The sequence below is a fragment of the Silurus meridionalis genome, chromosome 6 (assembly GCF_014805685.1).
Source record: "Silurus meridionalis isolate SWU-2019-XX chromosome 6, ASM1480568v1, whole genome shotgun sequence".
NCBI classification, from domain to species: Eukaryota; Metazoa; Chordata; class Actinopteri; order Siluriformes; family Siluridae; genus Silurus; species Silurus meridionalis.
Genome location: NC_060889.1, coordinates 15,862,002 through 15,889,154, shown reverse-complemented (window position 1 = coordinate 15,889,154; position 27,153 = coordinate 15,862,002). Strand labels below are relative to the sequence as shown.

The 27,153-nt window shown below is 36.0% G+C and overlaps 1 protein-coding gene across 4 annotated transcripts; it reads right to left on the bottom strand.

The window, feature by feature from the left end:
- Positions 1-21: 21 nt before the first annotated feature.
- Positions 22-25,842, bottom strand: frem1a (Fras1 related extracellular matrix 1a). Of its 4 annotated transcripts, XM_046850818.1 has the most exons (37): positions 25,587-25,826; positions 20,091-20,465; positions 16,182-16,276; positions 15,718-16,031; positions 15,341-15,537; positions 14,920-15,243; positions 14,550-14,658; positions 14,310-14,441; positions 13,864-14,208; positions 13,624-13,766; positions 13,231-13,427; positions 11,076-11,166; positions 10,822-10,989; positions 10,398-10,606; positions 10,213-10,306; positions 9,856-10,108; positions 9,471-9,674; positions 8,721-8,910; positions 8,385-8,580; positions 8,030-8,252; positions 7,757-7,901; positions 6,956-7,097; positions 6,577-6,772; positions 6,177-6,441; positions 4,906-5,323; positions 4,186-4,387; positions 3,955-4,099; positions 3,343-3,472; positions 3,160-3,232; positions 2,895-3,044; positions 2,583-2,767; positions 2,446-2,493; positions 1,833-2,006; positions 1,617-1,748; positions 1,388-1,503; positions 1,213-1,298; positions 22-1,107 (listed from the first exon to the last, which is right to left on the bottom strand). In XM_046850818.1, exons 2-37 carry the CDS (start codon positions 20,322-20,324, stop codon positions 905-907), a joined length of 6,528 nt encoding a protein of 2,175 aa, XP_046706774.1. In that variant the 5' UTR covers positions 20,325-20,465; positions 25,587-25,826; the 3' UTR covers positions 22-904. The 4 variants fall into 4 exon arrangements, 3 of the variants coding, with proteins under 3 accessions (XP_046706774.1, XP_046706772.1, XP_046706773.1); XM_046850816.1 differs by lacking the exons at positions 22-1,107; positions 1,213-1,298; positions 1,388-1,503; ... (13 more) ...; positions 7,757-7,901; positions 8,030-8,252 and having other exon boundaries at positions 8,426-8,580; positions 8,725-8,910; positions 25,587-25,838; XM_046850817.1 differs by lacking the exons at positions 22-1,107; positions 1,213-1,298; positions 1,388-1,503; ... (13 more) ...; positions 7,757-7,901; positions 8,030-8,252 and having other exon boundaries at positions 8,435-8,565; positions 8,725-8,910; positions 25,587-25,839.
- Positions 25,843-27,153: the final 1,311 nt, after the last annotated feature.

The window sequence follows — 27,153 nt, the reverse complement described above, 5'->3', positions numbered from 1 at the left end:
TAACAATTACGATCCAGTGAATAGGGAGTTCATTGTTTATTTATGATCATATCAGCAGAATGGTTGCAGTAAAAGCTACAGGTGATCAATGATGTCATTTCTACAAGTCCATTAAGCCCATAATGCATTTAAATCCCATACTAAGTTGTATTTACAAATACAGTGAGGGGAAAATATTTATTTTGACATTTTTCTTATTTAATACATCTCCAGTGCTTATATCTACTTCAGAAATCAACATGTAATGCTATTTGAATCTACCTATAAATAAGAACATGTATTCATAAGCATTAAAAAAAAAGGTGTTTAAAAATGAAATTCACAGGAAGTAAAATATTTGGACACTATTTAAAAATATGTATATGTCAAGGTTACATAAAATAGAAATCAAATTATCGATAATAATGCATCGTTGAAGCATCATAATACTCACTTGGGGGAAAAAATGTAATAAAATTTATTACATTTTAATAAACGCTCCAAATGTTCTCTCACTGTACATACGTATATACTTACTTGAAATAATTATCCAGTAAGGTTTTTGGGAGAGTTTACGTGTACAGTATTGCTTTTGTTAATCAGTCAATGTGCATAGACTTAATTTTGACTGTAAAATAAAAAAAAATTGCACACAGTTTAGATACTAATATTTGCATCCACTAGCAAACATTTGTTCATCTGATGTTCTTCTCACACCGTTATTATTGTATGCAGTGCCTCCCTAGTGTTGTACTTTAAAAAAATACTTCACCATTTACCTTCCAAATATGAGTTCCAGTCCATAATGTACCATAAAGACTATTATACAGTAAATTGGATGGTCACATATCATGAAATACACAGTAATACACAATACACAGTAACCTTAGGGGTGGTTATAAATTATTTGGTAATCAGTAGCAGCTTATGTTTTCACATAGCACACGTAACTGTGTCCCTTTCCCTTCTTACAATCTCGGATTTGCCAGTTTGTCCCCCGCCAGACCAAAACGCACTTCTTGTTGCCCTTAATTCTGGTTCTGGGTGGACCCCGCCTCCAGTTGGTGTAAGAAACCGGTTCTCCATCCACCCATTCCCACTGGCCTTTACTCGCCCGGGCATTCAGACCTACAAAGAGTCATCACAAGTGTCCATTAGGATGCAGATTTAGCTTAGATGTTCGTAATTTGCTTAAATTTGTATATGAACTAAGAGAAGTGCAGAACGATTTACCGATCCAGAAGGGCTTCCTGTCACTGAAGTCCCACAGCCAGTCCATATCTGCTTTTGATAGCACACTTACAAGGTTGCTTTGGAACCTGGGTGGAAATAACAAGTAGAGTTGATAAAGCAAAGCTGAACTGTGATAAAAATATAATATCTGTTGCGGTTTTGCTTTTGGTCTCACCTCTCTCGACAGGCCCTGGCAGCATCGTTCCATGTAGCCTTCCGTCCTGTGCTCAGCAGATAGCAATGGTGACTGTGGTAAGTCCAACCCTGTGGACACTTCTGTGAATTCACAACCTAGAAGAGTAAAAAAGCTCATAAAATTAGATCACTTGTTTTCAACAAACTGATTTACAAGAAATAGTTGATTCATCCAAGAGAAAGGGTGTTGTCAGTCTTATGTTGATGACCTTATCTGTAGCAGTCCAGGGTTTCCAGGATATCCCATTGCACTGCACAAGCTGCCCTAAGCTTGCATTAAAATGGAGAAAACCTGCCAGCTCTGGAGTGCAGGCCTTAGACTCAGGCCTAGAAAAACCACTCTGAGGAAATAACCATGTATGCATTAATTACATAGTGATAAATATTCACGCAAATTAATGCTCATTTCTGGATGTATGCACTACCTGAGGAGCTGGTGAACCTCTTTGGCTATTTGTAGGAATCGTTCTTAAGTAGCTTGTGCTTTTGGCTGGAAGGGGACGCTGCTGCCCTCTACTGGTGACCTGCACTTGAGCCTTCTTCCCAGAATTAAAGGCTGAAGTTTCATCCTCCACTGTCAAAGACATTATTCCGTGATACTGCAATAAAGAATAACTCTTTTCAAATAAACTGTTACATAATTTTATTAATGTAACATATACCACACCACATACAGAAACTTAATTATTGCAGCTATAAAACTATAAGTTCTCCTTCTAAAGAGTGTCCCAGGATTTTTATTCACAATATGTTAATAGTCATAATAATATAATCATCATTTTCTGCTGTTAGACTTCACTCTTCTGTACCAGTACATTGTAATTTAAAGCCATACCCAGAAGAGGATGGGTTTCTAGTTTGCTTCTGGTTCCTTCCAGGTTTTTTTCTTCATGACATCACAGGAAAAATGTCTTATACTCTTGCCTCTGTGTTTACTCAGTAGGGATCTAAGTTCACTCTAAATTTATGTGTAAGCAAAGCTGCTTTGTCACAACATCTATTAGTAAAAGCTTAAGAAATCTTGAGGCATTGACTTACAGTATAAAGAACATCAGTTCCACTCCGAATGACTGAAGAGGGTCGAATCTGTGCATGAAAATAAGCTATTACACAAATAACACTAGTGTAATTATCTACAAGAGGAACACGTTACCATATAAGGAAAATCAACTTACAATCTTTCCATTGCCATTGGTTCTTAGTCTTTTCTTTGAGGCAGGAGTAATAACCTGTGGCAAGTTATCACCTCTAGCAATCTCTGATCCATCTCGCGAAATAATAGGTAAAGTCTCAACCTGAATAATACCATGTTTAGGGTAGGGTCCTGTCTCCCTGGGAGACGGGTTCTCAGCACATTGACCTTTAAAAACATACCCAAATGAGTATTAATTACTAAATGTATGAAATGTAACAAATATACATATTTATTTGCCAAAAAGTAGCTGTCAGGCCAAAGAGCTCTTTGGCTCTTTTATTTCTGAGCTGACCGTTTTTATTGTCCATGATAATAATGACAGCTTTGTCGTTTCCTCTCTGTATTGCACCAACAGGGGAATCTAGTGTAACTTCAAACATCTCCTCAGCCTCCTCCAGAAAGTCCTCTACAAGCTCCACCTTCCATTGTCGACTGGCCACACCTGGACACACAGATTTAGTATCCAGTCTGGTAAATAAGTGCTTTTAGTCTTTCTCCCTTTGTTATATTATTAACAGGGCATTGCAGTAACAATAGAATCAGCAAATGTACAATACCAGGGTCAAACTGAATCAGAGTTGATGGAGACGATATAAAATCCTTTCCTATGACTGCTGTTTGCTCCTTTACCTAATGAGAGGAAATTACATAAGCACAAATGAATGTTTTTTGAAACCCACATCATTAAGATCAGTTTCCATTTCCCTTTCCTACTGAAAATAGAGAGTCAATTTATTTACCTTTAGAGTCACGTATGATGAATCCTGCATATTGCCCTTCCTCTGAACAGTAAGAGACAGTGGTGCTTTGCCTTCACACACATGGTACTCTGTCTTGGTCAGCTCTACACTAGCCCAGCTGAACTCTAATCTACAGCGAGAGAGAAAGAGAAATAACATGATGGGCATTGTTGTTGTTGTTGTTGTTGTTGTTGTTGTTGTTGTTATTATCATGAAGATACTGTCTGCAACATTTAAAGGTGTTTTATACATACAGTAATGATGATGTCTTTTTTTTCTTTCTTTCTTTCTTTTTTATTTTTTGCAATACTGCCCAGCAAAAGAACTGTCAAATTTCCTCATCTAAGATTCTGTTTAAATGATTCTGGTCTGGAAATAAACTATGGTCAAAACACAACTACTTAGATTTATTGCAGTTTCCTTTAAAAAAAAAAACAATCAATCTCAATTCACATATAGCTTCAAAAAGGAAAATGCTTGTCTGTTTCTAATGTAACTGTAATTCACCTCGCAGCCAACAGAGGGCAATACAATTACAAACTGCTTCTTTCAGAATGCTAGCCTTCTTTCTGAACTTGTGGTGTCTAATCAAACTTTTCAGCATGTATTTACTTGTGAGATGGTCCAGTGTTGCCCAGTGTGTCAGAGACGGCAAACTCCAGACTGTCGCTTAAGGCTTCAAGGGAAAGATTGATTATATACAAAATATTCCTCTTGTTCAGATCCCTTTGAGTAAACCTCTGACGTACAAATGCACCTGGAGACAAAACAGAAAGTCTGATGGTGATATCGGTCAACCAATGATACACTCAGCACACTCTTACATGTACATAATCGTTTTACCATTGGTGGCATTCTCCAAGTATCCAAAGTACGGAGCTCGGAGGATGTGGAAGATGAGGTCCTCATCTGCAACATTGGAATCCTGAGCCCTTAATTCTCTGGATGAGATAAAGATTCCAAAACGTCCACCTTTTAGAAGCTCCACTTTCCAAAGTGTCTCAAGAACCGTCACGCTTGGAGCAGAGCGGTCTAACGTTTCAATCTGTACACACACATTTATGGTCAAAAATACAATTTTAGCATTGTTACTTCTTAATATTGTTACTTCACTGAAACAATTTTAAACCTATTATAGATTATCAATGGTGCTATGTGTTAAGTATATTACCACAGCACTATACCATGCACTATACCATTTTCTGTCAAAAAACAATGCTCTCATTCTATTTTTAATATTGGCAACTATTTTACAATTAATTGTTTTATGGACTCTTTGGGGTATTTTTTAAATTGTGGTTATTTAATAGTTATTTATATGGAGAAGTTTTCTGTTCAAACAAGTTGATTTAACATTAATGGAAGTAGTCTGAAGTGTCAGAAATTTGTATATTTATAAGGAGCCAAAGAGACAAATTTGCTTTGACAGCATCACACAACCTTGATGTTAATTGTTTTCCTGTGACAGCAATTCCCCTTGTATTTTACCCAATACTATGCCTACTGTTTTTAATAGTAAAAATGTCAAACAGTGATTATAGTTTGCACCAAAAATTCTCTCACTTGTATAGAAAAGAAGACTGGCTCTGTCTGCACCTTCCCTCCAACCAGGAAACCTCTTGCTGTGCTATCAGCAGCAGTGAATGTAAAGTGGTCAATCTGAGAAGCTCCACCCGCGTGTCTGTATGCAACATCCAGGTCCTGGAGGTTCTGCTGTGTAAAGTTGCTTCCTGGAGCTAAAGGGAAACCCCTTACAATCAACTGACCATACTGCGGAGGCTGCACCAGCATGAAGATCAGGGAATGAGGTGGGGTATCTGGATCAGACAGGTGCAGGTTATCAGTTGTGATGGTAATTGTAGAACCTTGAGGAACCTGCAGACCAGCCTTCAGTTCTAGTGTAGGGAAAACTCTGTCAGTCATCTCCACCAAAATCTCCAGTGTGCCGTTACGTGTCGATTTTCCATTACTGATGACAAACCTAGACACAAGTTAAAATAATTAAAATTTCAATAAAGAATCAGCATACACCTCATGTTCTGTGTGTTTTTGGAAGGAAAGGTTTGCTAAAGTGTTTTTTGTTGTTGTTGTTGTTAAGGTTTGTTTGATAGTCAGTGGATCTTAACATTTCTTCAAAAATGCTCCTTAAAAGGAAACACTGGATTTTTACTTTCCACTACAAGAGCCTTATAGTGTTTTGCTTTATAGGTTCAACAAAAGACATGAAAATATTATTTCTGTCTATGTTTGTGAGGCCTACAATGATTCAACAAATCCTGTATATGTATTTTTTAAATTACATTTAGACATTGCACAGCTATAATTAAATTCAAGAAGAGACAATTACAGTTACTTCAAACGAAAGAGAAACCATTCTGTTTCTTGCTTTGATGCTTAAAACAAAAAAAGAGCTTCCCAATGCACACAGCAAATATGTTCCAGAATGCACTGTAGCTCTAAGAATGTTACAGCAGAGACTCAGATCAGCTACTTAGCAACCTATGATGGATTCAAGTACTGTTGCGTTTCTGTCTTCAGGTCGAAATAAAGCAAGGGCTAAATCCCACAACCACCATTTAACAGCTATCATTCAGTAGTCAGCATTGTCATTACTGTAGGAAACTACTAATCAAATTACTGTAACAGTAAACTAAACTGACAATAAAAGACATTTTGTATAAACAATGCAAGCTCAATTTACAAAATAAATCCTGGATGTCAGAAGAGATGTGCTAATAATACTCATGAAGATAATATACTTTGTGAATTTCTTTAAAAAAAAAAATGTATTAAACCCTATATCAAAGCAACGGGAAAATGTGCATAATCCTTACTGCACTCTCTCTCTAGGTGAAGTAGCTCTGTTGTCATGGACGTAGCACACCAGATTTCCCACTACATCCAGCTGGCTGAATGAGTGTATGGGAATGCCAGTGTGTTTGATGTACTCCAAATGACCATGTGCTGGAGGTACTGTGATCATATAGAGCAGCTCTTCTGGCTTTTCAGTGCCATCTACAGCCAGTAAAACATCCGTAGTGATTATTACATGCTCTCCACGGCTGGCTTTAACTGGCTTTACAAACAATGCTATGTCTCCTGAAGAACAGAAAATCAAGAAAATCCACATGATCAGATCTACTACATGTAATATATACTGTATATGTCACTGTTTTGCATATAATAAAATATTGAATAGTTTTTTTGTAAGATTAAAACATTAGTGAGGAAAACCTTTGTCTAGCTCTTTCAATGAAATGTAGAAGTGTTGCGCAGGGGAACGGTTTCTTCCATCCTGTAGATGAAAGACAAAAGAATCTTGTGTGGGAGCTCCAGGCTCAGTTGTGTGCACATAGCGCAGCAAGTTCATTTCCACAGCTTCTTGGGAACAGTTCATTCCTGGTGACATTGTCCTCCAGTCCTGGCCTGCCTGAGAAGCCAACATAATTGTTAGATTATATGATGACATACAATCATTGGCATTTTTGAAAAAAAACATAATTACGCAACACCAAACACTGCTATCCGAAACAGTATATTCATTTACCGGTAACGTTATACTGTAAAGAAATAAAAAATAAATTTATATCTTTTCAAATAATTGTGCGCTGACCTTAATCTGAAGCAGACCATGAATGGGAACACTCTCAAACATATAGATGATGTTAGTGGAGGGAGTGTCAATGTCCTGAGCACTTAAGACAGCACTGGAAATAAGTCTGGCTTCTCCTGGTTCCACCTCAATCCCAGTGTTCCTGCAGCACACCCACTGTAGGTTTTAGCTTTAGTTCATTAAGAAAAGGAATATACTCAGGGGTGAAAAAAAATGAATAGTGCTTTAAGTGATTGTACTTTGTGATTTTACTTAGGTATTATATTGCGCTATTTATACTTCACTTAAGTTAAGGCTTTTTCTTCTACCTAATTGCATTTCCAAATCCAGTCAATGTTTTTCTGGGTCTTACTTTGTGCATAGTGGCATTATCATGCTGGAACATGTTCGGAGTATTCTACAAGCAACAGCATACAAAGTCGTTCTATACAATTCGCTCCAATTTTGCAGTAATCGTTTGCAGAAGACTCGTATGAAAGTGATGGTCATGTGCTTATATACTTTTACCTATTATGTATATGGCCCTGCACTGTATTTACATTTGCTTCCTTTTTTTTTTTTTTTTAAGAAAATGTAGAAGAAACTATCAAGAAAGAGAAACTTTAGAAACTTCTTTTTTTAAATACTTTTAAAAGCAACATTTTGATTTTTACCCGAGTACATTTTTTAATTCTTCCATCATCGATACATTCAATTACATATATGTATGTTATGAGTAGTTTTTCCACTCCTGAATATGCTAAACTGTGATAAGAAAAATGCATGAACTACTACAAAATATTTTTATTTTGTATTAGATACCTAATGATACACGGCTTCTCATCATTGACAGGCATCACATTGACCAATATTTGCCTCTGGAGCTGGTGCTTTCCATCAGACAGCTGGATGATGAAGCTGTCCTGTTTGCTCTCTGAGTCATCATGCAAATACATCAGTGTCATTCCTGTGAGGACAGAGTAAAGTCAAGTCAATTCAAAATGTGCATATCACAGAATGCAATGAGTCGTGCTTCTTACTGACTGAATAATTAATTCATTAAATTATTAATTCGTTCATTGCATCACTATGTACCATTTCTGAGATCTTCCATTGTGAAGACTTGGACTTGAAACTCTGTTTTTTGAGTCTTGATGGATCTTCTATAATGAGCCACATCTTTTCCATGATGCCCACCTATGATAGCACCATGTTGGGGCTGCTGGATGAGGCGAAATGTTAATCGGTCTCGAGGAACATCCAAATCCACAGCATTAATAATGGAGGCATCCAATTCCTTCATGTCTCCCTCTCTGACCTGCAAAACACATCTTTAATTATTATTACGAAAAATACCACATTTTCTTTAATACAATGTTAATGGGTTTTTTTTGTTTTTTAGGAAAAATATTTAATCATTTTTATATATTAGCAATTATTTTAAACTCACAGTAATATTCCTAGCTAGGAAATCTGGGCTTTCATCATTTGTTGGCTTGATGATGATGTAGAAGGGAATTGCAGAGGACTGGTGTTCGCCATCAGAGATGTAAAGCATGAATTGGTCAGCAGTGGGTTCAGTCCTTTGGTGTCTGGACTGTACATAGTTTATATGTCCATTCATTACATCTCTATAGAAAAAGAGGCTGAAACAGAGACAATGGAAGCCACCAATGTTAATTAGTGTGTTTATTTATTTATTGATTTTTTTTTCTATAGTTAAAAACTTAAGTTCTGGGTAGTCATTTATTATCAGCCCATTGACAAACCATGACAGTGAAAACACTGACCAATACTGATTCCCATATTGCTCTTCTCAAACCCTGGATTAGGCAGAATGTTCTCAATATAGCCAAACTGTGGTGGAGACACCAATACAAGCTTCATTTCCTCCAGAGATGTGTCAGGGTCAGAGGCTCCTATATGTGTTTCAGTGATAGAGGCAGAACCTCCTTCATCCACCTGAAGCACTTGACCTGTGGAGGGAGAACGCATTATTAATTGATAAGAACCAATTATCATGCTATTGTATATTTTTGTTCGAATTATAAATTTATGCTATGCTAAACATAAAAGATCTACAATTACCTAAGCACGCCCACCTTGTATAAACACTACTTAAACTACTGTTGCACATTTGTTGCAGTGCACAAACAGCTATGCTCCCCATACTCTGTGTATTGTTGAAAGTTCATATGTCTAATGCTGAACAGATTTGACACTTCAAATTCTCAACACAGCAGTGACTCTAACAGGGTAGTGAGAAGTAGAGATGGTAAAGTGTAATGTAGTCATAAAGAGCAGCTGTACACCGACAAAGTACCTACTGTATACGCTATGTGTGTACGTAGCCAAATTTGTGTCAAATCCAGTCTATGTCAAATGCCTACAAGTTACATGAAGCATTTATTATTTAAAAAGAACATGTGACTTTTGGAATTGCACTATTTTTTAGCACTCCTTTTAATGTTTGTGATCCCTTTCATAAAAATGAAAGATCACTTGCCTTGCAAGTTGAACTAATCAAATGACATACCAATAAAAATAGATGGTGGCTGGTTGTCCACAGGATAAACAGTAATATTGAGGTCATAGATTAGCAAAGAGTCCTGTGGATGTTTTGTTTGCCCATCAAACTGCGAAGGTCTGTCAAAGCAGCATGAAGGAATTGGACTCGTCTGTTCATCAGAGATTACGAATGTGATGGTGTCCTGACGAGGGAGCAGTCCAACCTCCAGGCCTTTGGAATATTATTCATATTACAATTTATGTTCATTTTAAACATCATAAAACCATGATGCATTCAAATACAGACAAATATTTTCTCAATCCACATGAGGTCTAAACAGATTCCAATTATAATATATTAATAATATTTTTGTGTACTACAAATAAGAAGAGAGAAGGATTAGTTTTAGTACCTGTGTGTTTGTAACTGATGATGCTGGCTTGTATATCCTCCTGAAAGAACCGGTCTACCACAATGCCATTCTTTAGAACTACACCATGATTTGGCTGACGAGCAATCAGATAGATTAATTTGCTGTCATCACTATCAACATCTGTTGCACAGATGTACTCTATGGTAATCACTACTTCCTGTCCCTCTGAACACTCTAGAACAGTCTTCAAGCCTGGCACCAGAACTGGCATTTCATCATTCACAAGTGTTATCTGGCAATGAATATAAAAGTGTACATTTAGATATCATTAAGAAATAGTTTTGTTAATGAAGACAACAAACACATTATTCCATGTCTTTTAAAATTGTATTTTACCTGGATATGTAAAACAAAGTCGACTGAATTCACCCCATCTGTGGCTATACATTCAATGTTATCTTCTTCTGTCTCTGAACTATCGTGGTGATATCTGTGTGGGGAAAATGCATGACCATTATTACACATAATTTTCAAGTAATTGGTTATCAGTCAATACTGAATAAAAGGCTGTCATGTCTGACCGAACTTTTAGGCTTTGTAGGTCTCTAACAGTGAAGGTTTGGCCTTGACTCAAGGGTGCACCATCCAGATACACATTCCCATGCTGAGGTCTTCTCTTCAGTTCCACACGCAGTGAGTCCTCCAGAGAATCCACATCAGTCAGGTGTAGGTAATCTGCACTGACCCAGCATTCACCACCCTCATCCACAACCAATGGGTTAGTGCGCACCTAAGAATCAAACAAAACACTTTTATTTTAACCTGTATGTAGATCATATTCATCTGTTTATTTTTGTATCTGCTTCACATTATCAGATGAGCATTGTCTCACTACAAATCAGTGCAAATGTCTGTAATGCTTTTGTAACTCTCTATATAACGTATGCTCTATATAATACACAAATGCTCTATATAATAAACATTATTTAATATAATTCTGTGTACCTCTGGGGACTGGTTGTCTACTGGAGTGACCGTAACATTGAAACAGATTCCAGTGGTAGTTCGGCCCTGCTCACTGGTCACAGAGAGTACAAATTGAATATGCAGAGGATAAGGTCCAATATCTTGGAAGGGAGGCATATAAGCCACTTTCATGTAGTTGACAGCATGCTAGAGTGATGGAAAAAAAAAATTAGCATTGCATGACTTTCAAATAGCAAACTGTGAGAAAAGGTACAAGCTAGTTTTGTTTTTACCTGTGTGAAAAGTCTAAGCACTGGAACATTGGGATCCTTGGCCAATTTTGGGATGCTATCAACAAGGAACAACCGTCCTGCATCATGTCTCCTGATAAACATAAATGGATACATTATTTTCTAAAATGTAAATACTTTCATAACTTTAAAAACATTCAGAAATGCATCATTAATGTAGCTCTTTATTAAACATTGTTGAATGGACATGACATCCAATTGGTCAAGTGAAAACTGATTTTAATGCAGAGCTACTTATATTATCATTGTGATCATTGTGCACTTATCAAGGTGCAATTCTTTCTTTGGAATAGGGATGCTTCATTTAAATGGGCTTATTTGTTCAGATACTACAACCCCAAATCAGAAAAAGTTTGATTTCTAAATTTACTTTGACTTGTATTTCATTGCAGACAATATGAACACAAAATATTTCATGTTTTGTTTGGTCAACTTTATGTCATTTGTAAATATACCTCCTTTCCTGTCATTCAGACCTGCAACACATTCCAAAAAAAGTTGGGACAGTAAAGAATTTACCACTTTGTAATGTTGCCATTCCTTCATTACTTCATTAAAAGACGTTTAGGGACTGAAGACACCAAGTGATGAAGTGTTTCAGGTGTAATTTTGTCCCATTCTTCCTGCAAACAAGTCTTAACGTGGGCAACAGTACGGGGTCTTCGTTGTTGCATTTTGCGTTTCAAAATGCGCCACACATTCTTTATTGGAGACAGGTCGGGACTGCAGGCAGGCCAGTCAAGTACCCCTACCCTCTTCCTCCGCAGCCAGGACTTTGTAATGTGTGCAGAATGTGGTTTTGCATTGTCTTGTTGAAATATGCATGGACGTCACTGAAAAAGATGTCTTCTTGAAGGCAACATATTGTGCTCCAAAATCTCTATGTACTTCAGCATTAATGGTGCCATCACAGAAGTGCAAGTTACCTTTGCCAAGGGCACTGACACAACCCCATACTATGACTGACCCTGGCTTTTGGACTTGTTGCTCTTAACAGTCTGGATAATCCTTTTCTTCTTTGTTCCGGAGCACACGGTGTCCATTCCTCCCAAAAAATACCTTAAATACTGATTCATCTGACCACAGTACATGTTTCCACTGTGTAATGGTCTATCCCAGATGCCTCAGAGCCCAGAAAAGTCAATGGTGCTTCTGGACACTGTTAACATAGGGCTTCCTTTTGGCACAGTACAGTTTTAACTGGCATTTGTGGATGTAACGTATTGTGATACTTGACAAAGGCTTGCCAAAGTAGTCCTGAACCCATGTGGTGATATCGCTTATAGATGAATAACGATTCTTGATGCAGTGCCGCCTGAGGGATCGGAGATCAGGGTTGTTCAGCTTAGGCTTGTGCCCTTGTCCTTTACGCACTAAAATTCCTCCAGATTCCTTGAAACTTTTAATTATGTTATGCACTGTTGAAGGTGAAATATCCAAATCTCTTCCTATCTTTCTTTAAGGAACATTGTTTTAAACATTTTAATAATTTTCTCACATATTTGTTGGCAAACTGGCCCATCTTTGCTCCTAAAGGACTAGACCTTTCTTGGATGCTGCTTTTGTACCGAATTATAATAACAATCACCTGTTGACATCACCTGTTTCGAATCACATCATTTTTTAACCAATTTACCTCATTACTAGCCCTAAATTGCTCCTGTCCCAACTTTTTTTGGAATGTGTTGTAGGTCTGAATGAGAGGAAAGGATGTATATTTACAAATGACATGAAGTTGACCAAATAAAACATGAAATATTTTGTGTTCATATTGTCTGCAATGAAATACAAGTCAAAGTAAATTTAGAAATCACTACTTTCTTTTTTTATTTGCGTTTTCCATACTGTCCCAACTTTATCTGATTTGGGGTTGTAATATTAATGCTGTGTTGACACCATATCCAAAATAACATTGTATAATAAAGTACGATAAAAAATAAACACAAAAAAAGGAGTCATCAGTAGATGAATTTAGTTAAAATATCTTAGTAGCTAATTAGCAGTAAGCATGTGATGTCCTTTTCCATTTTTACTTGAAACTGATTTTTTTTGTTTCTTTGTTTTTTATGTTTTGCACATAACTGCCAATATAATATATAATATATAATATCTTTAAAATATATTAAATACCACCTACCCATAAGTGGTAGTGTAGAAAGGTGGGGTGGTAACAGTGTAGGTAAGCTCACAGTCTGGGGACTCCACATCAACAAAATGTAGTTGCTGCTTGGTTAAATACACCACATCTGTCTCTTTGACTATCAGATGCCGAGTCACTCCTGGTACCTCTTTAGGTGGCTGGTCTGGTACAGGCTGTATTTGAATCACAATGACCTACAAAAGATGCAAGAGATTTGAAAAAATAATAAATAAAAGACACATTGAAATTCATTCCTACCCAAATATGAAATATAGTGGTGAATGTTAAATTAAGCAATACAGTAGATTGCTTTATGTGTCTCTGTGACAGTGATAGTAAGATTTCCAGACGGGTTACAGGACTGGTTTTGCATGTGTCAACAAATTATACCTGTGGCTCTGAGAGATTGGGAGGATCATGGAAGTCTGATAACACCACTTCAAAAGAATCATCAAATACTTCATTGCCAAAGTGCCTGTAGTAGATGATGGAATGAAAGAGATCCTTTTGTAAAAAACGCATCACAGGATAACCTATAAAGAAAACATGAATCCCACAAGATGTTAGACAGATAGAAAGATAGATTTGTCAAAGATTAAGCTAAATAGTTAAAAAAAAAACCTTTTTAACCTGTAATTCCTGGACCTGGCAACTTCATGATCTCCCCTGCCTGAGGAGGTTTAGTGATATTAAACAAGATGTAGTCATCACTAGAGTCCATATCTGACGCTTGAAGAATCGAACCTCTAAGCAGAGCCCTTTGTCCTTCAGAGAGTTCCAAGACCATATTTGTGATAAGGAATGGTGGACTGTCATCCTTGGGTAAGATATTGATGGGGAACTTATGTCTGGTCTGGTGACGGCCATCAGTGATCCGAAAGACTACATAGTCTTTGGTGGTATCGCTGTCATCATGGTAATAACGCACCACTCCAGCCCTGATGTCGCTTACAGTGAACATGAACCCTTTTCCACCTAACAACATATGTTCTAATCAGCCACTAATGCAGTGTAAACAGATGATGGTTTCAGGATAATTGTATCAATAATAAATGGAAGAAAAAATAATCACACACCTCTGACTGTCAGCCGCCCATGCTGTAAGCCATCCACAGTGATAATTCTTACAGCCTTCAGATCATCATTGTCCACTATTTGCAGCTGATCCCATGTGATAGGCCGAGACTGACCTTCCAAAAGACTGAGACCTTTGGAAATGTATTTTTTTAATATACAAGTGACAATTTTACCAGTGTAGTTAAAATAATTAACAAGTTAACCAATAAACCTGTGATTAAGCAGCATACAATACTTACCCATGTTCCATGACACTCTTGGTGCATTTGTATCTGCTGTCCTGACTGACACATGTACCATAACAGGTGAACTTTTCTCAAAGTAGAAATCATGGACTTCAAACTCTACCTAATCAAGTAAAGGCTATAGTATTAGTGAGAGTATCCCAATGTTTAAATAAAAAAGTAGCCATTGAATGTTTTACAGTATTTCATTGCAGGTTCTATGCAAAACTGTACAATACGTTACAACAAATAAAGCTATATATGCTAACCATTTTACCAAGTACACAAAGAACTAAGAGTACAAGTTGTAAATTATGAATAATCTAGTTTGGAGTAAATGCTTTTAGGGTTGAAGTTGGTATCTTGTGCAGTATCTGAATGGTACCTCAAAGTTCCTACGTTGTGTATGGCTGGAATTGGGAGGCTGATAGCTGATAACCATTTCATTGAGGTCCATCCAGGTAAAAGATGAGATAGGCTTGGTGTGCTCAGACAAATGGGTAATAAAGCCCTCACTGGGAGGCTTGGTGATATTGAACACCAGCCTGCTCTTTGGGGTTTCAGCATCTTCTGCATTAACTATAGCTGTAGAAAGTGGTGTCAGGATAAACTGATCCACCTCCAGGATAAACATCGACATGAAGGCAGGCTTTGGGGGCTGATTTGGAACAGCACCTTTAATTAAAACAGGGATCCAGGCTTGCTCTGACTGGAGGATTAAAAAACAACATAATCACAATGTGTGATATGATAAAATAGGGAAAAAGTGACTGGATGCCACACTGATCAATGCTTTTGTCATGTACCTGGATTACACTCCCACTCCTTATGTCTGTGAGGTCCAGTTTAATAGCGATGTAATCAATATCAGGTGATGGAGGATCAATATGTTGATAGCGAATGCCCATCATTAAAAATTCTTCGCAAGTCACTTTTGTAATCGTCACCAATTTTAGTCCTTTCAAACATTCTTCTCGTTTGCATTTGGCTCTGGCTTTATTTTCTAAAAAAGAAATTGTACAATATTAAGAAAATGCTATTACGTAAATATCCAATGTATTTAATTTGTTTAACTACATTAAATAAATTGTATTTAATTTAATTTGGCCAAGAACTGTGCTATGCTGGCTCTAAAGTGCAGATTCTCTATACAGTGCATAACTTACATATGAGGATGGCATACCTAATTGTTGTCGAATTGACACAAAGCTGTCTGGTTCATCTCCTCTTGGCCCTTCTAGCTTTTCAGGTTCACCAGTGACCAACTGACCATGTCCAGGCAGACCAGAATCTGGTGTTGTCACCCGAACAGTACACTCTATGTTGGGTCGATGATCATAGCGGAAGGACATCACATTTCCATCAAGCATATTGGAAAGGCCATAGAACTCTGGAACTTGTAATGTCTGTGGTCCCAACTTTATAATATTACAGTCAGGTTCCATAATCTCAATATAGAGTAAGAACAATTCACTATATGTCTCTGTCTCTGTGAATCTAAAATGCAAAGCATGTAAGGGTTTTTAATTAAAATTGCTTATGATGATTATAAACAGATAATGAACGCTTAATTAATTTAGTTATTGTTTATTATGTTGTCTGCATGTTTCCAATAAATATGAAACCATTCCCAAACAACACAAATACCTGTATAGTCGAAGTTTGACGGTATCTTCCTTTAAAATAGGACACCCATTATGAGTATATTTGACCTCATCGGTCAAATAATGGCAGTCAAACACCTGATGGAAGAATAGCAATTAATAAATGAAACACAAAAAATGCCTTTCAATGAGCTTTGCAAAAAAAAAAAAAAAAAAGGTAACATTATTAGATGAGCTATAATGATGTTTTAATGATAAATATAAAAATGCATAAAAGGCTATTTGTCCACAGCCCTTTCTGTAACTTTGGCATGGTGTGGTGATACACCACATTCTTAAACAACTCTTGCAAGCCACATGAAAATGAGAAAAAATGCATTAAAAAGCATCAAAACATTTGCTTTATGTGGCTTTTAACAGGATGCACACTTGAAGAATTTTTATGCTTTACTTTGGGCTTAATTGTTTGCGGCCACTTTATGGGAATAACTAAAAACATAAATGACTACATGCACCATTTGAAAGACTGTAAAGCTCTAATTATAGCATATGCTCTAAATATGGCAATGTCATAACCATTAACATGCTGAAAATCTAAAAATGTATCTTCCATTGTCCATCTAGTTTGAATTGGAATTGCTATGTAAAATCACTGTTTGATATGTTATCGTGGACAAATTAGAAAATTTCAGTTTTATAAAATCTGCTGCAAATTATGCACATACCTACACACCTGCCGGAATAAATTTGACCACTGGATCAACCATTTCCACCTGACTGTACCATCAAATCAAAATTTCGGCACTAGTATATTCTCTCTAATAAAAATAAGAATGTCATCCAAATTTGCCAAAAACAATCTGTTAACCCTGTTATGCATGCATACTTTTCCTTCTTAAATTCCTCAAAAACCTTAGGGAGAAAAATGCAGGCACGGCAGGTTTTTTTAATAGAAGAAAAGAAATAAAATAGTTATGCTTGAAGCAGTAAAAATGTTTGATAATTCATAAGAATATCTTTGAATTCATTAGGATATTACAATACATTTATATCTCCATTTTCCCCTTGATATTACAACAAGCAAAACACACTTGTTTTTATCCTATGTTGTCTATTCTTTTGTGACAAATCATTAAAAAGCCATTTATATACAAGTTCTGCTTTACTAATGTGAAACATAAAACTATAAAATCTTTAAATTTGCCTATAGGACAAAAGAAGAAAACCTGTGGCACAGTATGATTTTATAAGTGAGTGTTGATCTGTCAACACATTCCCATTTTTCCAGGCAGTTTAAAAAGATATCCAGACATTTACAGTTGTATACAAAAGATTAGGAACCCCTGACAATGTCCATGATTTTCATTTATAAATATTTAGGTGTTTGGATCAGCAATTTCATTTTGATTTATCAAATAACTGAAGGACACAGTAATATTTCAGTAGTGAAATGAGGTTTATTGGATTAACAGAAAATGTGCAATATGCATCAAAACCAACACACCAATTGTGTGTTCCAATTTATCAGTGCTAATTAGTTACAGTTATTCAAATCAGTAACTACTAAGCACTGATAAATTGGAACAAACAATTGGTTTGGTGAGCTCAATTGCAAGTTGTTGTTCTCTTTGACTCTACTCTGAAGAGTGGCAATACTGGGGTCTCAAAACAACTCTCAAATGACCTGAAAACAAAGATTGTTCAATATTATGGTTTAGGGGAAGGCTACAAAAAGTTATCGCAGATATATAAGCTGTCAGTGTCCACTGTGAGAAACATAGTGAGGAAATGGAAGACCACAGGCACGGTTCTTGTTAAGGCCAAGTGGCAGGCCACAAAATATTGGAGCGGCAAAGACAAAGGATAGTGAGAACAGTCAAAAACAGCCCACAGACCACCTCCAAAGACCTACAACATCAACTTGCTGCAGATGGTGTCACTTTGCACAAGGAGAAGCTGTATGGGAGAGTGATGCGAAAGAAGCCTTTTCTGCACACACGCCACAAACGGAGTCGCTTGAGGTATGCAAACGCACATTTGGACAAGCCAGCTTAATTTTGGAATTAGGGGCTGTGGACTGATGAAACAAAGATTGAGTTATTTGGTCATAACAAGGGGCGTTATGCATGGCAGCAAAAGAACACAGCATTCCAAGAAAAACACTTGCTTCCCACAGTAAAATTTGGGCGAGGTTCCATCATGCTGTGGGGCTGTGTGACCAGTGCTGGTACTGGGAATCTGGTTGAAGTTGAGGGTTGCATGGATTCCACTCAATATCAGCAGATTCTTAAGAATAATGTTGAGGAATCAGTCACAAAGTTGAAGTTATGCTGGGGCTGGATATTTCAACAAGACAATGACCCAAAATACTGCTCAAAATCTACTCGGGCATTTATGCAGAAGAACAAGTACAATGTTCTGGAATGGCCATCCCAGTCCCCAGACCTAAATGTCATTGAACATCTGTGGGGTGATTTGAAGCGGGCTGTCCATGCTCGGCAACCATCAAAGCAAATTGATGTGATTTTTCATTTGGGGTGCCCAAATTTATGCACCTGTCTAATTTTGTTTTGATGCATATTGCGCATTTTTTGTTAATCCAATAAACCTCATTTCACTACTGAAATATATATGTCCTTCAGTTATTTAATAGATCAAAATGAAATTGCTAATCCAAACACCCAAATATTTATAAATGAAAATCACGGACATTGTCAGAGGTTCCTAAACTTTTGTATACAACTGTATCCCAGGGGGAAATTATCACAAAACTAGTCATTAATAATTAGCAGTGGTGGACAATAATAGAGTAGTTTTTAGAGAGGAGTTTTTGAGTAGTTTTTGTTTTAAAATATCTGTAGTTAATTAAAGTATTTTAATTGTTGGAAATGTTTACTTCTCTATATTTTAATGTGTAATTTACTCCACTACATTTTAGAATAGCATGCCATTACTCACTACTTTGAAATGAATACATAAATCATGTAAAATAAGAATCCAAGACTGAGATAATAACCACATAGTACTTGTAAAAGTTTGCATGGGTGAGCTTTGCAATGTGTTTGTAGAAAAACATTTGGTTTCAAAAGAAAGAAAACGTAAATTAAAAAGAAAATTTAATTTAATTCTCATTGCTTGTTATTCTTATTTGTGATACTAAAGTTCATTCAGCATTTTTTTGTACTCTTACTAAAGTGTATTGTGTGTTTCACTATTTATATTAGTACAGAGTACCATATTTGTATGTGAATGAGTTCTTTGATTTTAAATGATGATTCAAAGAAACAGTGACACTCCTACAAAACTAAATAATGGGGGGATGAAATGTATTGTAATAAACCCTAGAGGTTGTTTGCCGTCCAATGTGCAAACTGGTTCTTACTGCCACATATACATTTTTTTGGAAAGCTTGGAGGATTGTTGGTGAATATGAAGACTGTCCTTCTCCGAGTACACCATTTAATTTTTATATAACACATACAGTATAAGGCAAAAACATTATATTTTAGTGGGTGAAGGGCTAAAGTAGAGTACTTTGCATTTCATAGCATTTTTTTTTTAATAGTTGGAGCTTATGTGATTAGTATTTAATCTGCAGTGTAGTAGTAGTTCTTCAGAACTGCATAGTTTTTTGCTTTTATGTAGAGAGCAACTGCTCATTACCCATTAGCAGTGAATAGAAGTTAATATAGGACCCTCCTCATCATTCCTGTTTAGTCCCTACATAGTTACTTGTCATTTATTAAGCAGTATTTCAAAGTGTGACCATTTTATGTACAAAGTCTGTGGGTGTTGCACTGCCAAATGTCAAGTGTAAAAACGATACATTCAGCCAGGTGAAACTGATGACTTTTCACAACTGATAATTAGCTAGACTAGGTATTCAACTCAGTTTTCTTAAGCAGACATGTTCTGAGATATAAACAGAGAGTGTAAAAGTAGGGAGAGTAACCTGAGGGGACAGCGTCCCAACACGTTGGGTAATAGGTTCATTCAAAATCACTTCCAGCTTGCAGGCGTCTTTCTCTCGGGGGATGTGGAATTGCAGATCTCCTTCCTGCAAAAAAGCTGACTGTCCTCTTTTCACCCGCATGCCATGATTGGTCTTCACCAGAGAGCACATACAAACTTGCAGAAGTCCCAGCAAAAAAAATGGCCACATACAAGTCCTTTTTTTAAGAACCATTCTTGATTTGGATTTTCATTCAAAAGTTCCTCATATATTTTTCAATTGGATAAAATGATTCTGGTTGTTATGATGCTTTGTTTCAGGTTGGATGATCTTCTCAGGACATTTTCAGAATATCATCACATGTTTAGGGAAGATCTGTAAGTTCAGAAAAAAAAATTCAAATACTGTACTTATGTATAGAGTATATTGTACTGTAATTTGGTTATTATAGAAATGTTGACATTTTAGCTTTAAGCAAGAATATACATCTTAATGCACCATACAGAAGAAAAAATAAATTTGATAAACAAATGAAAAGCAATGGCTTCTAGATATAGCGCAAGGAAAACCATTTTCTCCTGTTTCTAAGAAATTCTTAATTGGCACTTCTTCTTGACATGTTTGTGGATAGACATGAAAATATGACCCAGTCTCAATAAGGTAAAACATCAAAGTGACTGATGACCTTTGACCTCAAATTCTAAACTAGCAGTCCTGAGGTGATGTTTGCTGTCTAATATATCAGCATAGAAAACACAGCTAAATAGGGTTAATTCTTCCATCTATAGTTAATTTGCAAAACTTCAGAGACATGATAAATGGCTTCCCCTTTGCTGCTGCATGTATACAACTTACCTAAGAATTATGTAGAATAACTAATAAAAGTTAGTAACTTTAACAACTTTAAGAATTAAGTTATTCTTGTTAGGTAACATCACACAATCTGAGCAAAAAAGACTGAAAGTTTAATTTACATGTTGTATATGATATTTGCAAAGCTGATATTAATGTCAGAGCTACATGACTATAATAACCAGTGTAAAAGCACTTAAATGCTCTGGAGACATAACAGATTTCTATCAGCTTTGTTTTGTTATAAGGGTTTTTGTTGAAGAAAATGTAGTTCTATCATGTGGAAATAATTTTGTGAAGCATGATATCATCACTGCTCTCTTAAACACTCCAGTTGTATGATATATCTACTCTATAGAAGATACCATTGTAGTCTCCATGAAGTTTTAGTTGATTCAAAACCACAACAATAATGAAACAGTGGTTAAAAAGATACGCAGATGCCATTCACAAAAACAGACATTCAAAAGACATGTTAAAACATTATTCCACTCACATTAAACTAAAGATCATTATCAATATACTATCATACATGTTCAGAGGTTGTAGTGGTGACTATATGTGATTTGTAAAATGTCCGGCACTCACTCAAGGCCATCCGTATGTTTTCAATAAAGTGTTGGTTGTAATTTGGGTAATATGTTTAGTATGCATCATTATGTACTATTTAATATCCAAAATGCATGTCATTGTCTATCTGTGATAAACCCCACAACACTAAAATGTGTTAAATATGTACTTTGCCTTAACAGAAACATGCCTGACATTCAGAAACAGACATTCCCTCTAACCCAAATTATGATTAATCTCACTTCCATTCTTGCTTTTGGAAATGACATCATACTTTTCATTGGGTGCACATGTTAACACCTGGCTGTTACCACACATGGTACATATTTAAAAGTCTCCTAAATAAGTTCCTTCAAGGAGGGAAACCCGAATTATCCTTTTAATAAATATTTTAAAATATCTATTTAAAATCTATTGCTGTTTGTAAGTGAATAGTTAATAATGGCATTCAGCCTATTTATGTGAATTTTTAAAAACAAAATCCACATTATATTTTTAGATTCTCCTTTCCACATCTTCTTCAATTAACAAATCTTGGAATTATCTCTAGCTCCTTTACATTGGAGATAGAGATAAGCCTTTCTTTGGTCAATCTGGTTTTAAAAAGCAGAATGACCGAAGAAAGGCTCCCCTGCAATCTGTGTTTCCTCAATTCTAAGCCCTATTACATTTTTATGATTGGGGCAAAAAACTACCTTTAGGCTTGAATGGGTGGAGTCTAAAGAAGCATGACCTGGAGACCAGCAGATTTGGCTCAATCATCACCTTAGTTTAAGATACGAAAGATAGATAGGATAAAGTACCAGAAATGTGGTTTGAACTAGAGAATGTTTGGTGGGGTCTTAAAAAGAAAAGTCATGTAGGTGGTGGTTTTGGAGGTCACAAAGTTTTAAGGTGTTTGTGAACCTTTTCAGAGTGGAAACTGTGTACATTATTTTTACTCCTTGTTCCTCCTTTTCACTTATGAAAAAACAGTAAAAGGTGTTTTCAGTTTTAACAGCTTTCATGCTAAGAAGACATTAGTCAGACTCCACACTGATGTGGAGAAAGTGAATTCATAACTTAGTGGTACATGCATTCTATGTGTTTAAAGGTTCTAGTTGAAAATGTAGTCCAAAAAGAGCAGAAAAAGCCACCAGCAAACATTAAACTAACTCCAACCTAATAATCAGTGAAGCCCATTTCTGGTGACCTAATGTAAGTTGATCCTACTAAGCACTGCAGGTCAGGATGCCTACAACAGAGAGAGGATTAAGTGTGAGTTCTGTGAGTTTTTCTTCACCAAATTCCTTACTGTGCTTGGGGCAGATTAAAAGTCAGACCATTCCCATCTTTAAAGTCAACTTTGAGCTTATATTTAATCAATCTGTCAGCTTGATGTAAAATAAACATAACTCCCTGAGTGATTCTTGTCTTAAATCACAGATCCTATCTCCCTAAATGTTGGAGGTAGGGATGAGTGTAGAAACTCTCTCTCTCTCTCTCTCTCTCTCTCTCTCTCTCTCTATGCATATTTATATTTATGCATGTATATATGTTAACTAAGGATTATTAATAACTTAAAGAATTAAGTTAGTCTTGTAGGTAACAATCTGAGCAAAAAAAAGACAAAGTTTAATTTACATGTTGTATATGATATTGGCAAAGCTGATATTAATGTCAGAGCTACATGATTATAATAACCAGTGTAAAAGCACTTAAATGCTCTGAAGACATAACAGATTTCTATCAGCTTTGCTTTGTATTAAAGGTTTTTGTTGAAAAAAAAAAAGTAGTTCTATCATGTGGAAATGATTTTGTGAAGAATGATATCATCACTGCTCTCTTAAACACTCCAGTTGTATGATACATCTACTCTAAAGAAGATACCATTGTAGTCTCCATGAAGTTTTAATTGAATCAAGACCACCGTAATAACTAAACAATGGTTGAAAAAATACACAGACATTACAAGACATGTTACAATATTATTCCACTTACACTAAAGATAATTTAAACATACTTTTATATACAACATTTTTATTAATTGAAGTATTGAAGTATATATATATATATATATATATATATATATATATATATATATATATAGTTTTTATGATGAATTATGAGAGGACATGAGGCTCTGTCTACTGAATATTGGTTCTAATTGGTGCAGATAATATAGCAGGAGGTAAAAACAAAAAATAAAAAAGTCAAAATGAACAAATATTCGATTTGTTTTCCAGATTTGTACTAAAAAAATATAATATATAATCCAAAGCCAGCCATGCTGTACAATAAAAAAACACAATGCCTCTTTCCACTTCATTCCCAACACTTGATCGCAAAACAAGCTGATCGCAAAACAAGAGTCTCACAGTTCCCAAACCACAAACATTGTTCTTCGGAGCAAGATTCAACATGTACTGTAAAGACATTGTCTATGATTATACCTTTCGCCTTGTTTGGGGTGATCCACCTATGGTTTGGAACAAGATTAACAACCCTTCATTAAATGGACTCTGTGAGTTCAAGTCTACATTGGTCACTTTATTCGGAAATTCCTTCAAGCTGCACCTACTTTTTTATAAAAATCTTAAACGCATAGTCAACATTTGAATCAAGGATAGTAAGGATATTCAATAAAAACAATGGACTTAATTATCCTGACAAAACAGTGTACATTCCTTAAAATTATACACATTCATGATTTAGCATTTTATATAGTTAACAGCATTGTTTAATTAAAGCCAGCATATTACATTATTATTATTATGTAATATAATTATTGTTATTATTTTAACATGTAACTCAATTGACCTGCTCCAGAACTAAACACTACAGGTTTTCATATGTACAAATTTATATGTGGTTTACTTGCATAATAATTCAGACAAGTAATGAGATTTAGAAGTTCCTTGCAAAGCCAAGTTAAAATCAGGCAGGGTGGGTGGCCGACAGTGTGCACGCTTTCTGAACTATCACATCTTAGCCTTAAATTCCATTCAATCATGAGGGGGCAGAGTTTCCGACATCAAAATATATGGAGAAATAAATCTAATAGCTGAAAGCGCAACATGTCATTGATAAAAAGCATGCTTATGGGTGTTTAATTTATCTTCCTAATTACTAAAACATGCATTATGCATATGCATTATACATTTTGAAGAACATTTTGAGCATAGTGAAACAATGCATACATCTCTGGCTGTATAAAACTCTTAGGTATAATTGACACTACTCACAGCACACTATAAATACCATAAGACACAATTTTGAGTCATACAGAGAAAAACATATGGTGTTTCTCTTTCGACAAGCAGACTCTATAGCTCTATACACAGCTGGGAACAAGTGAGGGCAACGACTGGAGCCTTCAAAATTGGAAGCCTGTTCTTCACAGTTCTGAGCCCTGCTTCTCATCTCACTAATGACAGGGTCCCGGACAGCCAACTGTTTCCAAAGCAAAGATGAGTAAAGCACAAAGGGGTGCATGGGGGGTGGGGGCAGAAAGCTGCTTCTCCTCTTTCTAACTAGCCTCAGACTCCATTTTTTGGCAGGATACCATTAAGTCTTGCCCAATGTGTAAAAATTTTAAGGACTCCTGGGCAAAAAGGCCTGTGCCAAATCCAAGTTGTGCACTTGTCTTAAGAACACTGTTTGGGTTTACACTTGACTTTGACTTGTTGAAACTAATCTGTTGCTGAAGAATATCCCTATGCTCCAGATTATGGCCAAAATAGACATCAGTGTTATACTAGTTAAAGACTGGAGCCACGAGCAAGCTAGTACAAATATAGAAAATAATCTTTGAAACTGTATCAATTTCAAAGTTTTACCAAGTAAGAAATATATATTGCAAGTCCTTGCTGTTTTTTTTTTTTTTTTTAGGAAAAATCTATTTTTTTTTTAAATCCAATGTTATAAATGACAAAAAATGCTGATAAAATAAGAACATTTTCTATTGTGGTCTTACAAGCATTTATGACAGCAATGCATTTGTGGCCTGTATAAACCAGTCACTCTTCCATGAATTAATCTAATTAATTGATTATTTCAAGACATAGAAAAAAGAACAAACAGCTGTGGTCTTACCTAAAGCACAAACAATGATCTCCAAAATCCCAATTCCTGCCCCAGAGCAGTCTTCTACCTTGTTCAGCAACTTTCTAATTGAGCAAAGCACCTCGAGCAGCTTGCACAGAGACAGAGGGAGAGACAGAGGGAGGGACGAGGGTGGCAGTCTGTGTGAACACAGGGGAGGGAATCAGAGATGTTGTCTCACTCCACAGAGTCCAGAGGGAGGAGTGCTTGAAAGTACAGAGTCTCCTAACAAAGGGAGAAGTGCAGAGGCGAGCAGAATAGAGACACAAACCCAATGTAAGTTCAAAGAGAAGAGAATAGTGAATGTTTTCAGGACTGCAGGACATGACAAAGCCTGCACCATTAGATAATTAAAGACTGAAGAAAAAGTATAACTTAACAGGAATGTAGGAATGCTTAACAGAAATGGATTTTAAAAGAAAAGATGCTATGCTAATTCCATAAGAACAAGTGCGAATTTGACGAATATTTGTACTTTTTACAGAATTAATTCCACTCAGGCAATGAGTGAGATTTGTATTGAAATCATAGCAAATTTAACAAACATTTCCTATCTGAAACCACCAGCAGCAAAATAGTCAACAACAAAACTAAAATATTCATAACAGCAAGCTTTGGATAAACCAACAGTTATCTGTTAACCTTCCGGGTTATTTTTTTAATGTAATCTTTGACTTAAATAAGATTGCTTGTTAATAATTCAAATAAATCGAATGTAGAAGAATAACAGTCTGCTCTGTGTTTGTGTGGTATGATTAATGAAAAGGAGGGAAAGAATATAACTAGAAAGTAAAAAGCTAATATTAAATTTTATATGGCCATCCACATGAGTGCAGACATGATTAAACAAAATTACAAAAGATTACAGAATAATCACAGATAATTAATGATGGAAAAAAAAGCAGATGGCTGTTGTGTTCTTATGTAAATCTGAATTCAATAAACAAAGCTGGATCTAATTCCAACCAACTCAAATTGCTTGCAGAAAGAACAACTTCCCCTTCACCTACCCCCAACCAATACAGTATCCCAGTCCTCCGTACTCACAGGAAATGAGTCCTTATGTACATACAACCTATTATCTGCAAATTTTACTCCCTCTGGGCTTGTTGGCACATGAAATGTTTTAGAAAGTAAGTAGATCCAGGTTCACCTTCCTCACACTGAACAACAGACAAGGTCATGAATGTATAATAGTGACATTACTATTTTCCCCTGATAACTAAATCACTAGCTATGTGATTACTGAAAAATGCTGAATTACAATTACAGTTTACAAACTGAAGCTCCAAATGTTTTGTGAGATTTTTTGTTTAAATCACTGTTTTGATTGTACTGTCTTTTCTTTAGTAGTAAAACGGGTATATTCCGAAACACAGGTAGTTCAGGGATGATCGCCAGAATGAACCGTCGATCAGATGGGCAGTAAATGCTAAAGGGGGCCTTATAAAGGGAAGGTGTAGATTGGAGACAGGTGAAGGTGATTGGTATGAAGGCGAGGCGCTGTAAGTGTGCTGAGTGCAGAGGTGGGGCGTGGCCAGTGGTTCCCTGACATTAC

Excerpts from the sequence above, each read along its gene's own strand:
- frem1a (XM_046850818.1), bottom strand. The coding sequence starts at position 20,324 with ATGGTTCTTAAAAAAAGGACTTGTATGTGGCCATTTTTTTTGCTGGGA. Across the intron at positions 14,442-14,549 it reads AAGAGTGTCATGGAACATGG|GTCTCAGTCTTTTGGAAGGT; the intron begins GTAAGTATTGTA and ends ACATTTCCAAAG. Across the intron at positions 7,902-8,029 it reads AATGGAAGATCTCAGAAATG|GAATGACACTGATGTATTTG; the intron begins GTACATAGTGAT and ends CTGTCCTCACAG.